Below are 16995 nucleotides of genomic sequence, written 5' to 3' on the forward strand. Positions count from 1 at the left end.
CTACATAGTATAGATTGGAGCAAGAGAACCCACCACTTTCCAATAAATTCATAACTTCAGTTTTCCTAAAATTTATTACTTTCAATCATTGATCTTCCAGAAACAAAGGAAAAGGCAATGCGAACTAGAGTGCATAAAGAACATAGATGAACGTGATGTGCTTTCCATCAAAAAATACTCATCCTTTTTCAAACCAATTGTAGGGAGATGCAATTCCTCCTAATCAACAACTTGTAAAAACATATGCTTAACAAGTGAGAGGGCAAAAAGAAAACATTAAATGAATGCGTGCCATATGTAACGATTTCTCTTATAAGGAAAGGTAACATGGATCCAATGGACATTGTATAAAGCAATTTGCAGTCATATTAAAATAAAATAACAACTAAGAAGCACCAATAAATTTTTTCCTCTTACAAAATTCTCTCATGACTTGCACACATAACAATATATAAATTTCAATAACAAGCAAACCCAAAAAAGTATAGCGAACATTTACCATCACAAAGATAGTCAAGTCGGCAGCTTGCTATTTGTGGTGGCCATCGAAAGTGAAGATGGTCCCAGTTGGTTGATGTGGAGACTGAAAAAGTGAAATAGAGACTTCTAACCCAACCAATTTAGAAAGCCAGGAGAGTGAGGGCTTGGCATGATAGTAGTCATGTTTAAGAGACCCGCCAAGATTGATAAAGTTGAAGATTCCAAGAGGTAGCAATTGAAGACAACATCCTAATAAAAAATTAACCACCTTGGTTAATCTATATGATAAACAACTTCACAAAGAACTACACGAAGAATGAGCACTTTTGAATAAGAAAAGAGTAATCAAATGCCTTTCATCTTTTTAGGGCTAAGAGGGATGAAAAAAAACAGAAGAAAAAATTGTATGGCTGCAAATATAGAGCACTTCTCTGTTTTCCCCCTAGTTCTTTCGTAAAGCATTACAAGTTTGCCAATTTTATGCAAGGATGCAAGGATAAGGGAAAAATCCTAAATTGTTATCTCAATTGATGGTGGCTATAGTTTTGACTTTTTGAACTTCTCAAATAAAATTATGCCTCATCAGAGAATAAATATTTCAAAAGAAATTAGGAGCATTGTGGGAGAAGATTTGTAATGATAAATATAAGCTCATATGTTAGAAGAAGGAAAAATATGAACATAAAAATTAGGATCCTTCTCCTTTTATAATAAGATCTGGACCATTATTTATCCTCTACACATCAAAAAGAAAAAGGAAGTACGTTATGAAGTATTACCGAGATGCGATTGTTGGAATTATCAAACATAGTCTCTACGAAAGCAAATAAAACTTGATGCCCTGCACCTAACTGTTAAATAACAATAATCATCAGAATACAAACCTAAAAGGGTGACATTGATAAAATACCTCATTCTCATTAATTGTAAATGAGATACTGCATAATGAAAAGTACATGGAGTAGTTGATGTCTATCATTATCTGCATCGGTTTTGGAAGAGATAACTAAATACAAAAAAAATTATTGAAAGGACACTAAAAAAAAAAAAACAAGGACACGATAACTCACAATGAAAAAAGATTATTGTCATATCCTTTGGCACCAACTACAGAAAGCACAAGATAGCTTATTTTAAATGGATCAAGCCAAAGTCAATTTCATATTGTAGCCATTTATCACGGGCAACTTTGTTGGAAAATTGGGTTGCCTGAACTTGCATTTGACAGAGGATGCTAAGATGCTTTTCGTGCTCCATTATACTGCAAGTTGCCAAAAACTATTTATGAAAGATAGATATTGCACATAGCAAAAGTCCATCTACCATATACCAAAGTCAATTTCATATTGCAGCCATATTTTTCACGGGCAGCTTTGCTAGAAAATTGGGTTGCTTGAACTTGTTTTTAGTAGAGGATGCTAAGATGCTTTTCATGCTCCATTATACTGCAAGTTGCCAAAAACCGTTTATGAAAGAAAGATACTCCACATAGAAAAGGCCCATCTACCATATAAAAATGCCTTTTCCTGGCATAGACCATCAAGATAAAGAAAGAAAATACACTTCAAGGGTGGATACAAAGGAAAACCAGAAATTTGGAAAAGAAAAGAAATGAAATTGGAAACTAAAACTGAAATTTTTTAATGAATAAATATATCAGCAAACAATTTTTACTGACTTGACATCATGACTGATCCAGGGCCTTATTTATATGTTAAGAGGTAATGGAACTGTAGCTTACCCTAGATAGAATCTAAATGCAATCTAATCTTTGGCATGTTCACTTTAAAGTATTGGTTAAGACTAAAACCCATATACTAACACCAAGCAATCTGACAATTCCAAAGGTAGACAGAACAATAGCACCTGGTCCATGTGCAGCAAACAAAAGCATGAACAAACTTTAAAATTCTCGGGCTTACATCTTTTTGATACCATATTCCTTTATAACTTGTTATTCGTATAAGGGAATAATATTGTCAAGATCCTTCAAAGAATCCTGTATTTCTTGCTGTAGAATATCAAGATGTTTCATAGCATCATCCTAAAAGCATACCACACTTTAAATAAAAGCATTTAGCATTCTTTATCCCCCAAAAATAATTAGCATTTTTATCTTTGTTAGTGTTTGATACCTTGGCTTGGATATGTCTAGAAATTCTCTCTTGTAGGTCTTTCACGCCAAGCTCAAGCTCTGTCTGCTTTTTTATCGCTTCTATTTGTCGTCTCTCTGCTTCCTCTTTCTCCCTATTGAACTCTTTAACTTCTTTTGTATGATCTTTGAGCACCTTTTCCAAGTCCTTGGAATCCTCATGGGCATCTAGTATTTCTCTCTGTAGAATATCGAGTTGCTTCGTAGCATCATCCTAAAAGCATACCACATTTTAAATAAAAGCATTCATTTATCATTCTTTAACCCTAACAAATAATTAGCATTTTTCTCCTTGTTAGAATTTGATACCTTGGCTTGGATATGTCCTGAAATTCTCTCTCGTAGGTCTTTCCCATCAACCTCCATCTCTGTCAAGTTTTTTATCGCTTCTATTTGTCGTTTCTCTGCTTCCTCTTTCTCTCTACTACCCTTGGACTCCTCACGGGCATTCAATTCAACACCTCGTAATACATCTTAGCTGATTTTAAGAAATCTTGCTCTGAGCCTCCTCCACATGAGAAGAGGAAAAATAAATATACAAAAGGCACTACCTTGCCTTAGGAAAAAAAATGAAACAATACATTTTTTGATCATGGACAAAGTCTTTAAATTGAATGTCAAGACAGTCTAACACTTCTTTAACACCTCCTCAGATAACTATGGCCAAAGGATTTCCATTTTGTAACATTATTTTTAAGGCAAAAAAGCATATTTCATGCCAATGATAAATAGTCCAGAAAAATCTTGAAGGAGAAGAAAAACTCAGCTTAAAAAAAAACACAGGAAAAAGCAGCAATCTTCCAAATAATCGATGCTAAAATACATTGCCATTACCAAGCAAGCCATGAGGAGCTAAAGTAACAGTCTCCAACAATCAGTAAGAATGAGAAATACCAGACCTGAAATCTTTCTACAACACTCATTGTATGGCAACTAGCTAATCACATCACAACATTTTGCAGTCAAGATTATCAATTTCATGTTTAATTCCTAGATTGCGATGCTAATCACTCATCCTACAATTTCCAAAAGTAGTTTAGAAACAAGAGCCTGATAAAGAATACCATAACTATCGAACATTTTAATTTCCACATAAGAATTAAGATCACCTTGCAGTTCATTGTTTAAAATTCCAAAATTATTTTGTAATAGACACAAATAAAGGATATGGAACATCTATAATGACCAGTTTGATCATATTTATTTTCCTCTTTGTCAGCTACAAGCATGCCTATCCTTGAATACTTCAACTAGTAATTTTGGGCAACATTCTATGAGATTCATAAAAGCACTACATGAATAAACCTTTATGCATGTCAAAGCATTTAATAGGTACTGACCTCAACAATTTTTATCGAGCATCATGGAGTTCCTCATCTTAAATAGTATATTCTAGACATTTTCGTGGCTTATCAAGTTGCTGATATTTTCTCGGCTCTTCTTTCTCTTCATCCATTTCCTTCAGCCTCTCATGCAAATACTGAACACCTGGAATTATTTGCTTTATTTCGTTCCCTGATTAACTAAGAAAATAAAATTATACGCATTGAAAACATTCTTGAAAGAAAACCCAACTGAACTATCCCTTCCTTGCCTGTTTCCTGCATAATTTTTAAACTTTCACGATGTCTGTGCCACCAATTTCTTTGAATACATCAACACACTCAGAGTCTTTCATCAATGTCAATGGTGGTATCTATTAAGATTCATGAGAAATAGAAAGGAAATTTAAAAATTAGTAGGAAAAGAATATACATAGTTTTTAAGAAAATTAAGCAATAACAAAAGGTTCAAAGAATCAAACCATTCCTTGCTGCACTACACGGTATGGATTGGAGCAAGAGAATGACCACTTTCCACTAAATTCATAACTTCAGTTTTCCTAAAAATTATTAGACTTTCTATCATTGATCTTCTAGAAACAAAGCAAAAGGCAGTGAGAAATAAAGTGCATAAAGAACATAGATTCTTTTCTATGGAGAAGCAATTGTTCTACAGAGATACAATTCCTCATGACTCTCACACACAACAATATATAAACTTTAATAACAAGCTAACCCATAAAAGTGTATCATCCATTGACTATCACAAAATTACCATCTAGCAACTTGCTATTTGAGGAGGCCATCAATAGTGAATATGGTCCTGATTGGTTGATATGGACACTGAACAAGTGAAATAGAGATTTCTAACCCGGCCCATTTAGGAAGCCATGAGAGTGAGGACTAGGCCTGACAATAGTTAAGTTTAAGCAACCCGCCAAGAATATATATAGTTGATGATTCTAAGAGGTAGTAATTGTAGACAATAGCCTAATAAAAAATTAACCAAATTGGTTGATCTATATGATAAAAATATTCACAAAGTACAACATGTAGTTGAGCACTTTCGAATAAGAAAAGAGTAATCAGGTTTCCTTTCATCTTTTGAGGGTCGGGAGGGATGAAGAAAATAGAAAACAAACATTGTATGGCTGCAAATATAGAGCACTTCTCTCATGAGGAAAATGTAACATGGATTCAGGGGACATTGTATAAAGCATTTTGCAGTCATTTAAAATAACATAGCAATATGGAAACACCAATCAAATTTTTCCTCTTACAGAATTCTCTCATGACTCACACACAACAATAAATAAACTTTAATAACAAGCTAACCCACAAAAGTGTATCATCCATTTACTATCACAAAATAGCCATGCTAGCAACTTGCTATTTAAGGTGGCCATCAACAGTAAAGATGGTCTTGGTTGGTTGATGTGGACACTGAACAAGTGAAATAGAGAATTCCAACCCAACCCATTTAGGAAGCCATGCGAGTAAGGACTAGGCCTAACAACAGTTAAGTTTAAGCAACTTGCCAAGATCGATAAAGTTGGTGATTCCAAGAGATAGTAAGTGAAGACAACAGCTTAATAAAAAATTAACCAAATTGGTTGATCTATATGATAAAAATATTCACAAAGAACAACTCATAGATTGAGCACTTGCGAATAAGAAAAGAGTAATCAGGTTTCTCATCTTCTAAGGGTCGAGAGGGATGAAGAAAATAGAAATAAAAATTGTATGGTTGCAAATATAGAGCACTTCTCTATCCCCCCCCTCCCCCCTAGTTCTTCTGTAAAGCATTACAATGTTTCTAATTAAATGCATGGATGGAAGGATAGTGGCAGAATCCTAGATTGTTCCCAATCGATGGTGGCCACAGTTAGACTTTCTGAGCTACTCAAATAAGATTATGCCTCATGACAGAACAACTAACTCAAAAGAAATTATGGAGCATTGTGTGATAAGATTTGTAAAGATAAAGATAAGCTTATATGTTAAAAGAAAAAAAAAAAAAATAAAAATCAGGATCCTTCACCTTTTGTAATACGATGTGGACCATTATTCACTCCATACCTTAGAAAAGAAAATAAAGTAGGTTATGAAGTAGTACCGAGATGTGATTGTCAGAATTATCAACACAATCTCAGCAAAAGCAAATAAAACTTGATGCCATGCACCTTCCTATTAAATAACAACAATCATTTTCAACAATCATTAAAATAGTATTCAGCGCAAGAGAGAGAAACTAGAGAGAGAAGCTCTCTCCCCTCACGGGATCAGTTTCTCCTTGCGTATGGCGCTGACTGCAACTTGCTCTCGGTTACTGTAGCAATTTGAATCTTGATTTCTTCGACCCCTTCTTTCCTTATGGCTAAAAACAAGAAGAAAACTACATCTTCGCGTCGATCTCCTGTGCGTACTCGATAGCATATTAAAGCAGATATTCCCGACAAGTCTATTCTTGCGCTAGCAGATGTACCTTTACATCCTAGTTCCCCAGCCCGTTCTTCTCTTCTAAAAACACTTGCAGGTGGGTCTAGTCCTGACAAGTATCTTATCTGTCCTGAGAAGAATGAGGTCATTGTTGCGGAGAAGGCCATCTCTCTTTCCACTGCTGACCATGTTCTGGTTGAGGACTGCTCCGACTGTGATGCCTTTGAAGAAGATGAGGTTGACTACTCTATTTCTGAGTATGCATCTGGAGGAAGTTCTAAATTTTTTCGCTCCCCTACTCCAATCCCTGCTATAGGGAAGCTGGACCTGCCCTCTGGCGAAGAGCTAGTGGCCCCTCCTCCACAGCCTCTAGGTGATTCTGGGAAATCAGCCTCAAACGCTGCCCCCCCAGCTCAACACGCCTCTTCTCCAGGTAAGTCCCCTGTGCCTGCCCCTAGCAAATGGCGTGACCTGTTCTCCTCTAAACAAAATCCAGATGTTTGCCCTAAACTGTTGCATTATTCTGAGATTAGCACTATCAAAACGTGTACTCTTCTTAATGATGATTTGACTAGTCACTCTGATTATTGGAATTTATGCATTGTGGGTTTTGTTGCTGGTAAATTCCCGGGTTATAAAGCTTTGAGTAGCATTATCTCAAATTCTTGGCACTGTGAAGCCAAGTTAACTATCCATGAATCGGGCTGGCTAGTGTATCAGTTTCAAAATGTTGATGACAAACTAGCTGTTCTTGCTGAAGGGCCTTATTCGGTTTATGGACGTCCTCTTCTCCTACAACCCATGTCAGAATTTTTTGATTTTTCAGCTGAAAATATGACCACAGTGCCTGTATGGGTGAGATTTCCAAATCTCCCACTGAAATGCTGGTCCATTCAGGGCCTCTCCAAGATAGCTAGTGTCCTTGGAAAGCCATTGCAAAGTGACAAATTTACAGCCACCATGGAGCGGTTATCTTTTGCAAGAGTTTTGATTGAGCTTGATTTACTGGATGATTTGCCTAGCTCTATCCCTATTTGTCTCCCTAACGACACTACTCTAAATCAATCGGTTGTCTATGAAACGTTGCCGAAAGTTTGCAAACACTGCCGGGTCCTTGGACACTCTTCTGGAGCATGCACTAAATTCTCTATTCCTGTTGATGCTGATAAAGAGGGCCTCTCAAATAAGGCAGGCCTTCCTACGGGTCCTTCTCAGGAGAGGAGAGTTAGCGCTCTTCAGCGTTTGGGGAAGGTTTTGCAAACTAATAAGGAGCATGACAAAGAACATGCAGAGGCTGCACACACCAAGAAAGGGAATGACAAGGGGCAACCAGAGGTTATACGCAACAATATGGGGAATGATAAAGGAAAGACAGTTGTTGGGGACACTTGTTTGGATCCCATGCATATGGAAGCTGATGAATGGGAGACTGTGAGAGGAAAGCACACAAAGAAACTTCTAAGCCCTAGAGGCAACAACGTACAAGGAGTTACATGCAGGTTTATCTGTCGGAGTCTCTACTAGAAGTGGAGGTCGTAAGCATGCAAACAAAGGCCAAGGACGTGGTAGGGCTCCGCCTGCCACTCCTGCCAAATGATGTTAATCCAATGCTGGAATATCAGAGGGCTTAATAGCCCTCTGAAGCAGCATGAGGCTGTTAGCCTCATGAAAAGAAAGAAGATTGATGTTTATTGCTTTGTAGAGACTAAGTTAGCTTCTTCCAGAGTCGGTCTCATGCACAATTTTAGGCTGAAGTCCTGGAAGTATATCAGTAATAGTGAGGTAGCCTCCACTGCCAGAATTGTTCTCTTTTGGAACACCAGCACTGTTAATGTTGTTTTGTTTAATTTTTCTGCCTAAGTAGTGCATGTTCTCATTACTTGTTTGGAGAGTCATTACAGTTTCACAGCTTCTTTTGTCTATGGTTTCAACACTATTTCTCTTCGGAGATCCCTATGGGATGACCTACGGAGGTGGAGTCCTAATACTCCTTGGCTGGTTCTTGCTGATTTTAATTCGGTGCTTTCTCAGGAGGATAAACACAGTGGAGCTCCTGTGACCAGCTATGAAATTACAGACTTCAGGGAATGTTGCTCAGATTTGGGTCTTGCTTACCTTAACTCAACTGGTTGCCTTTACACCTGGTCAAATGGACATGTCTGGAGCAAAATTGATAGAGTTATGGTCAACACTCATTGGTCCACTTTGCAGCAGCAGGCTCAAGTGCATTTTGACAATCCTGGGGCTTTCTCGGACCATTCCCCATCCTATATTCAAATAGGTTCTCGGCAGCCATGTAGGAACAGGAACTTTAAATTTTTTAACATGTGGGCTGATCACCCACAATTCCTTGAGCTGATTGAGCAATGCTGGAATACGCCTGTTTATGGTTCCTATATGTTCACTTTGTGCCGGAAGCTGAAACTACTGAAAAGGCCACTGAAGGAGCTCAATAAGCTTCATTATAGTCACATCTCTCAACGTGTTACCAGGGCTGAGGAAGAACTGGATAGCCCTTTTTTGCATCAAGACTGTGATAATATTCATCTTCAGTCCCAGGTCAAGCATTTTAGATCACAGCTTGTGTACCTCAAGTCGGCGGAGCAGAGTTACTATGGGCAAAAACTCAAATTCACTTTCTTAAAGGAAGCGGACAAAGGCACCCGTTTCTTCCATGCTATGCTGAGCCAAAAGCATAGGAGAAATCATATTCCAGCAATCCAGGTCCCCTCTGGCACGTATTCTTCTTCGGTTGATGAGGTGGGGGATGAGTTTGTCCGTTACTTTACAAATCTCCTTGGCTCTACAAAACAAACCGATCCCATTAATGAGGATGTCATCCAGTGTGGCCCCTGTATTGATACAGCCTCCCATGATCAGCTTTTGGGTCCAGTAACAGATGACCTTATCCAGCAAACTCCCTTCAGCATTGGAAATGAGAAGGCCCCTGGGCCAGACGGCTTCTCTTCCCTGTTCTTCAAGAAAGCATGGAGTATAGTGGGCGGTGATTTTTGTGCTGCAGTCAAGGATTTCTTCACATCGGGACTTTTGCTCAAACAAGTAAACCATTCTGTCATTGCCCTTGTCCCAAAATCATCCAATGTTAACTTGGCTGCGGATTTTCGGCCGATATCTTGTTGCAACGTCATCTACATGTATTGCTGTCTTTGGGCTTCCCTCCTCGGTTTGTCCCAAGTCAAGGATTTCTTCACATGTATTGCTGTCTTTGGGCTTCCCTCCTCGGTTTGTCCGGCTCCTTATGCAATGTGTTGAGACTGCATCTTTCTCTGTTTCTGTTAATGGGAATCTATATGGTTTCTTCAAGGGGCAGTGTGGCATTCGTCAAGGAGATCCTCTTTCTCCATACCTCTTTATTGCTTGTATGGAATACTTTTCTAGGATGATTAAGCAGAGTACGCAGCACATTGATTTCAATTTTCACCCCAAGTGTTGTGCTCTAGGGGTTACCCACTTAGCTTTTGCTGATGATGTCCTATTACTCTGCCGGTGCGATACGCAGTCAGTTAGCATATTAAACCAGCAGCTTCTTGCTTTTGGTCGAATATCAGGCCTTGATATTAATGCTGCGAAGTCTTCTATATATTTTGGTGGTGTGGGGGAAAGTGTTAAGCTTGCCATCTTGCACCTTACTGGCTTTATAGAAGGGAGTTTTCCTTTCCGTTATCTAGGGGTCCCTCTAAGCCCTCACAAATTATTGGCTAGTCAATTCTCCCCTCTCCTGCATAAATTGGAATCTTCTATTCAGAGTTGGATGCGGAAACACCTCTCCTATGCGGGTCGCCTTGAGCTCATCAGATCAGTTCTGCATGGCATGGTCCAATTCTGGCTCCGTATCTTCCCGATGCCAGGTATAGTTATTACCAAGATCAATAGCATCTGTCGAAGTTTCCTCTGGTCGGGTAACTCTTGTTCACCTCACTCTGCTCTTGTCTCCTGGGAAAAGGTATGTCTTCCCAAGCAGGAAGGAGGCTTGGCTCTCCTAGATATCAGGGCAAGAAACAAAAGCTTTTTAGCAAAACAGCTATGGAATTTTCATCTTAAATCTGACTCTTTGTGGATTCGTTGGGTGGCACATTATTACCTTCCTCATACAACAATCTGGGCTGTGGGTGTGAGGAGTGTTTCATCGCCTCTATGGAAGTCCATTTGCACTCTCAAAAACCAGCTGGTGGAACAATGTGGAGGCATACCTGCTGCTATCACTACTCTTGAAAATTGGCATAGTGGTTCGGGGAGATTTCTGGTTCAAGCTCATGATTTCTTTAGGATTAAAGGTGAGAGTGTCCAGTGGGCTAGGGTGGTTTGGGAGGAATGGTCCCTGCCTCGAACCAGATTTATTCTATGGCTCGCTACCTTAGGTAGACTCCGCACAAGGGACCGGCTCAGCTACCTTCCCATTGAAACTGTTTGTTCCCTATGCAGCAGTGAAGACGAGTCACACGCCCACCTATTTTTCAATTGCAGCTGGACTTCTTTACTCTGGAATCGAGCTAAGAGCTGGCTTAGAATCTATCAGCCTATGTCTACACTTTCCAGTGCCATCAGAGGTCTGAATGGGAGGAGTAAAGAGCTGAAACTAAGAATGAGACGTGTATCCCTTGCCCTACTTGTGTATTTGATTTGGGATGAAAGAAACAGCCGCATCTTTGCACAGAAGTCATCCTCTGTAGATGCCACACTACGAAGATTCCAAATTCTGTTTTACACAGCTTTGCTTTTCCATGAAAAAGACCACTCTATTTACCATGTTGCTGCTTCACAACGAAGCTAGTCTCGTTGATTGCTACAACTGGATTTGTAGTTTTTTCTGCTCAGTTTCTGATTTCAGAAAGTTTAAGCTCACAATGTCTTAGCATGTTGATCCTGTTGTTTCTCCTTGTCGGCTTGCGGTTCCTCCTCTTGTTTCGTTTCTGTTTGGATGGCTGGTAGTTGCTCTTCCCCTGGTTCCCTTGGATGAGTCACTGTCAGCTGTTGTTGTTAGCTTGCGTGGTTGTTGCTATTCCAGCTTCATCTCCATGTCGGCTTGCGGTGTGCTGGTTGTTTGCTTTTGCTGGCATCGAGGTGTCCAGTTTGATGATGCTAGGATAGCTGGCCGAGAGTTCTCTCTTGGCGTGATTAAGCTAGTCATCTGCATGGCTTTGATTGGCTAGAGTTTCACTTTGCTAGTGGTTGTTTGTTGGAATCGATGCGCACGTCCGCACTTCCTTTTGCCTTGGGCGCTTGCTTTTGTGTATGCTGATTCTAGCATTTTCGTTTTCCTTGTTGCTTTTTGCATTTAGGTTGTGATTTAGAGTTTTTTCTCTTTTAAGAGAGCTTGTTCCCTTTGACGGGTTATGTATGTTCTTTTGTTCTGCTGATTTCCAGCTTGTTTCGTAAGCTTCGCTTACTACTTTTTGATCTATACAATACTTACATTTGATCAAAAAAAAAAAATAACAAAAATCATTAAAATACAAACTTAAAACAGTGACATTGAGAAATACCTCAATCTCATAGATTGGAAATGAGATAGTGTATGATGAAACATACATGGTATTGTTGATGCCTGTCATCATTACCTAGGTTTTGGAAGAGATCACTCAATACAAAATGAATGACTACTAAAGAAACGAATTGTAAGGCCATAACAGAATCTTGATATCAATTAACTTCGATAAAAGTTTATGGAAAAGGACACCAACAAAAAAAAATCAAGGACATGATCACTCACAATGAAAAAAAATAATTCTTGTCAGGTCCGTTGGCTCCAATTGTAGAAGACACTTTTAAGAGAAAGCACAGGGTAGCCCACTTTAAGTCAAATAAATTGACGAAACAAAGAAAGCATAAAAGAAATTTAATAAATTAATCAATATCCAATCGGTTCCATAAAACAAGGAACTGCAACAAAGAAATGCATCTCTCATCCATGTCTTGATCCTCGCTCCCCCACTTTTAACTCCTATAAGGTGCTCTATTTAGCCTCCCAACATCTTTGAACATTTAACTCTTTATACAGTGTTAACATTTCCATACTTTCATGATTTCAAAAGGATTCCACACAAACACATGTATGATGACAAAGTGATGATATAATATTAAATGACCATACTTTTAATAAATGACAAATTTATGAAACTACCATGCTTTGTCAGCATGAATCTCGGTGCCCTAGATTACAAGATGGACAATTTCATTGTGGACCAAGGTCTTGTGAATATTGTACTCTCGCAAGGCGTGTCGTATGTAACTTGGCTTCTTATTCTCACTTGATTGAACATTCAAACGATCTAGCTTACATGCAACATACCTATGCTCCACCAAATCACAAGCCCGCCGGAAATTTGTCACTTCAAATCACTGCAAAAGGATGTGCTTTTACAACTACCAATATTGGCAACAAAACAATTATCCATACTTTTGTCATGGTAAATATGAATTTTCATCAAACAAATAGAGGTTAATGTTTCTATCATCAAATGAAACTATTTGCCGAAGTTCGGACCTTATAAACCTCTCTAAATCCTCCTTTCCCAAGAAGGTTTAAAGGGGATATTGATTATTTAAAATCTAAAAATTATTAAAATGTGAATCATCCTCATCTCATATCCTTTTCAATTCACGTATAAGTCGTCTCTCTCATGCAAACTTGTCCCTTCCTCCTATAGAGAATCAACAGTTCAATAACAAGGGATGCATGTATAATGGAGCATTTGTAACTTTTGCAATACTTATGAAATGCAACATCACTATAAAGAATGACTTACATGCTTGATGCTCACTAGACGAGATATAGAAATCTCATCTTGGATGAGAAAATCTTCTTCTTGTGCTCTATATTCTGCATCTGTACCATCACCTTTGCCTTTATAGCAACATAAACTAATGTTAATACTCAGAAAGTATCTTAATAAATCATAAATAGCATATTGACATTGTAAAAGCATGAGGAATAATTCTTTTCTTTTTATTTACTCATTTTTCATGATAAGTAATATTATTTTTCTAGGGTTTGGGGCTAGGACACATCAATGCAACATCAATCTATCACCTCTAGTGCAACGAGTGGCAATAATAAACAATAATAAACTATTTTCTTCCAAAACATCACACACCTAAGTTAGCAACAAATATACAGAAACTTTTGGGGCAATATATTACCATACACCCATTAGCATATAGGCATGCATGACAACAAGCAAGAGGCCTATCAGAAAGCACATCATAAATATGGAAGTAGCTTGGAAGGTGACACGACCAAAAGATTGATGTCTTCTCCCAAGTGCAGGAGTGTCAAAGTAATAAATAACCCGGCAAGACCGGGGTCAAACCACAAAGAGGTTAATTGTATAAATTTTAAATAACAACAACAACAACAATAATAATACTCAGTACGTGGTGTTGTTATACCTGAGAATGATCTAAAAGATCGGGTCACAGGTTTCCAGCCTATATACTGAGTTTATGAAAAGATCAAAGAGATATATTATATAATATAAACAGATTTCTGATACGAATGAACAAGGCAAGACCAACAATGTCAGGATCCTTGATCAAACATAGAGCATACTTAACGTACATAAAATATAACAAGAATGTAAATAATAATAATAGTAGTAGTAGTAATAAAGAGAGCTTTGAGAGGTAAGGTTAATGTAAGGATTAAACAATAATAAAAATAAATGTCAAGGTTAGAGGATCCACTAATGGTACTTCAAACAAGTATAGTATAAACTCTTATTACTCAATTAGAAACCATACATAAAGGAGGTTCCAATCAGATTATAATTTGTTAACATGATTACATTAGTTATCTTATTCGAATAATGTTAATACTTGTAAATGTTGTCAGGCATTCATGATTATAACTTATGTTAACAACAAATCAAGTTCCTTTCATAGCTTAGGTGCCGGTTATACCATACAGTATGGGCTATGAAAGTGCCAAGTATTTGTTGTACCAAGTGTTACACAACATAAATCTAGATTAACTATTTAACAAGCAAAGTATTAAAAGTGAACAAGATAACAAATATAAAACATGTTAGTATCCAACATTAAGATTCATGTTAAGTTTATATTATACTTATTCTTACACCATTAGTGTACCCTTTTCACCTTGACATAATTAACTTAGCTAAACATAATGAAAGAAAGAAACATAAATGAACAAGATAAGAACATAAATGAGAAAGAAGTTAACTAAGTAAAGGAAAGGAAATGAAGTGCATAAACTTGATATTAATGAAAGCAAAACATAAGCAATACAAAGAGAGAAAGCAAGAGCATGATCTTGATCTGAAAACCAAGATGCATCAATACATGGTAAATGCCTCCTTTTATAGGCCAAAATTTGGAACTATTGAATTGTTGACTAATTGATGAGTGGGTGGCCACATCTTGACTTGGTGACAATCCTTATCTTCTTGTCTGAACAAGATGTCATTACTAACATCATAATTTGCACAGAATCCTCAGGAATGTTCTAGGAATTTGTCTTAGCTTTCCAACAAAAAAAAGATGAGGTCATTTGGACTTCTAGAACTCAAGATATGGGTTGAACACTAAACAGTGTCTGGGCTGCAGGACAGCTTTGGACTTCTTCGTTGTTCCTTCAATTTGGACTTCAAAATGGCCTTTTTAAATCTTGGGCACCCATGAAAGTTGTAGGCCTTTGTCTTACCTTTCCATCCATATAAAATGGACCTAAATCCGAGATCTAGAGCTCCAGATATGATCCAATTACCGAGCAATGTTCTGGTTTGGACTGCACCAGTATCTCTTTTCTAAGTTTGGCCATCTCTTTGTCCTTTCACTTTCAATGCTTAAACTCATCAATCAATCCTTTCATTTATGTGATAGGCCTGCATTTAAGATGAGCATTTACCATTTATTAGGGCATTTTATAGTATTAGACTTGTTATTATAAAACATGTTTTAGTTAAGGAGTTAGTGATACTTTAAGTGCAAAATGATGATTTAAAACCTTGATAAATATGCACTTTTAAGTACTAATCACACCCCCCAACTAGCTTATTACTAGTCCCTAGTAATCAAAAGCGTTAAAATAGAGAAACAATTTGCAAGTTCCACAAAGCAAGGTATTCATCATTCAACTTCCATTAATCTATCCAGATAAACAAACTCTCATTAAATTTATATTCTTGCTTCATATTTCTTTAAACAAGATATTAATAAACCTTCTTTTTATGTGCTCAATATATGAAAAATAGATGATGGGGCTTTTGTTGGAAGAAAACAATATTATGTTCAAATGTTTAAGGTGAACTTCCTTGGGTTGGGATTATTATTATTTATTTATTTGTTCTTTTTCTCTTTTTTTTTCTTCTTGTTTTATTTATTTATTTATTTATATGCACATACAACTTAAAACATAATGTATCTTTAACCCATGTAACGAGTTTTCGGCTAATGACTCCCAGACTAGTTGGTCTTAGGGCATTAGGTGTTGAGACACCCCTACGAGCTTAGTAACTCGGGTTGCAGATACTGATACGTAGATAGTGCAATGTTTGATTCCCTTAAGCTTTTCTCCTCAACCCATGTAACAAGCTTTGGGCCAATAGCTCTCAAGTCAGTTGACTTTAGGGTATTAGACCTTGGTAATGATACTTACTAAGATGCGTCTCTAGAGTCAATAAAATTTCCTCCTTACTCTACCATCATAATAAGGATACTTACTAAGATGCGTCTCAAGAGTTAATAAAACTGACTCCATACTCTGCCATCCTAATAACAATTTTGTCAAATGGCAAAAACAGTTAGCAAGTTTTTTTTTTTTTACTACTACCCTCTCCCCCCATCCAAAACGAGACATTATCCTCAATGTCCTAAGGTAGAAAGATAGAGTATAGAAGACATCACCTGAAATAGCAAACACTGACAAACCTAAAACACACTTAAACAAATATAAGAAGTAACCAAACAAAATAATATGCTATTAATAAAACCAAAAGACACAAGGTTTCACAAATGAAGGCTCAAATCTAATCTAAGCTTTTTACGGCTTTGCGTAGTTGACCAATCTAGGCGACTCATGCAGGGATCAATGACAGGGATGAAAGATTGTAGTTGGTCAATCAATTGTTCAACAGTAGCAGCAAAGATTATGATTTGTCGTGTCGAAGATGTTAGAAATTCTTGTTCCACAGTTTGATCAAGGAAAGACAACAACTTATCATAAAAACCATTAACATTTAACAAACCTATAGGTTTATGGTGAATGTGCAGTTGGGCCCAAGATGAAATATGAAAGATCTCTTCCAATGTGCTCAGATCACCTAGTAAGGCAATGAAGGCATCAGCATGGCTAAACATGACGTTCAGTCGATCAGACATTGTGGGGACCTATAGTTCCTCTCCAACTGTTTTTCGAATGATGTTCCCATTTGCTAAAGCTTTGGGGACAACCCCCAAAACTTGACTGCCTCCTAAAAATACAGCCATTGACACACCTCCCGTTAACCCAAGGCTGCCTCCCCCATACACTAAATGAATCTTTCTCTCAGCTAGTACCTGACTAAGATGATTTGCTGATTCTAAAAACTCTTTTTCTTTCCCAGGACTGGATCCACCGAAAAC

General features: G+C 37.5%; 1 protein-coding gene across 1 annotated transcript; it reads left to right on the forward strand.

Annotated features, from left to right (window-relative positions):
* The first annotated feature begins 6327 nt into the window (after positions 1–6327).
* LOC118058327 (uncharacterized) lies at positions 6328–11564 on the forward strand. The gene is made up of 6 exons (XM_035071034.1): positions 6328–6376; positions 6491–7892; positions 8016–8175; positions 8284–9636; positions 9719–11161; positions 11268–11564. Exons 1-6 carry the CDS (start codon positions 6328–6330, stop codon positions 11562–11564), a joined length of 4704 nt encoding a protein of 1567 aa, XP_034926925.1.
* The last annotated feature ends 5431 nt before the right edge of the window (positions 11565–16995 follow it).

This window comes from Populus alba, chromosome 11, assembly GCF_005239225.2.
Source record: "Populus alba chromosome 11, ASM523922v2, whole genome shotgun sequence".
Lineage (NCBI taxonomy): Eukaryota > Viridiplantae > Streptophyta > Magnoliopsida > Malpighiales > Salicaceae > Populus > Populus alba.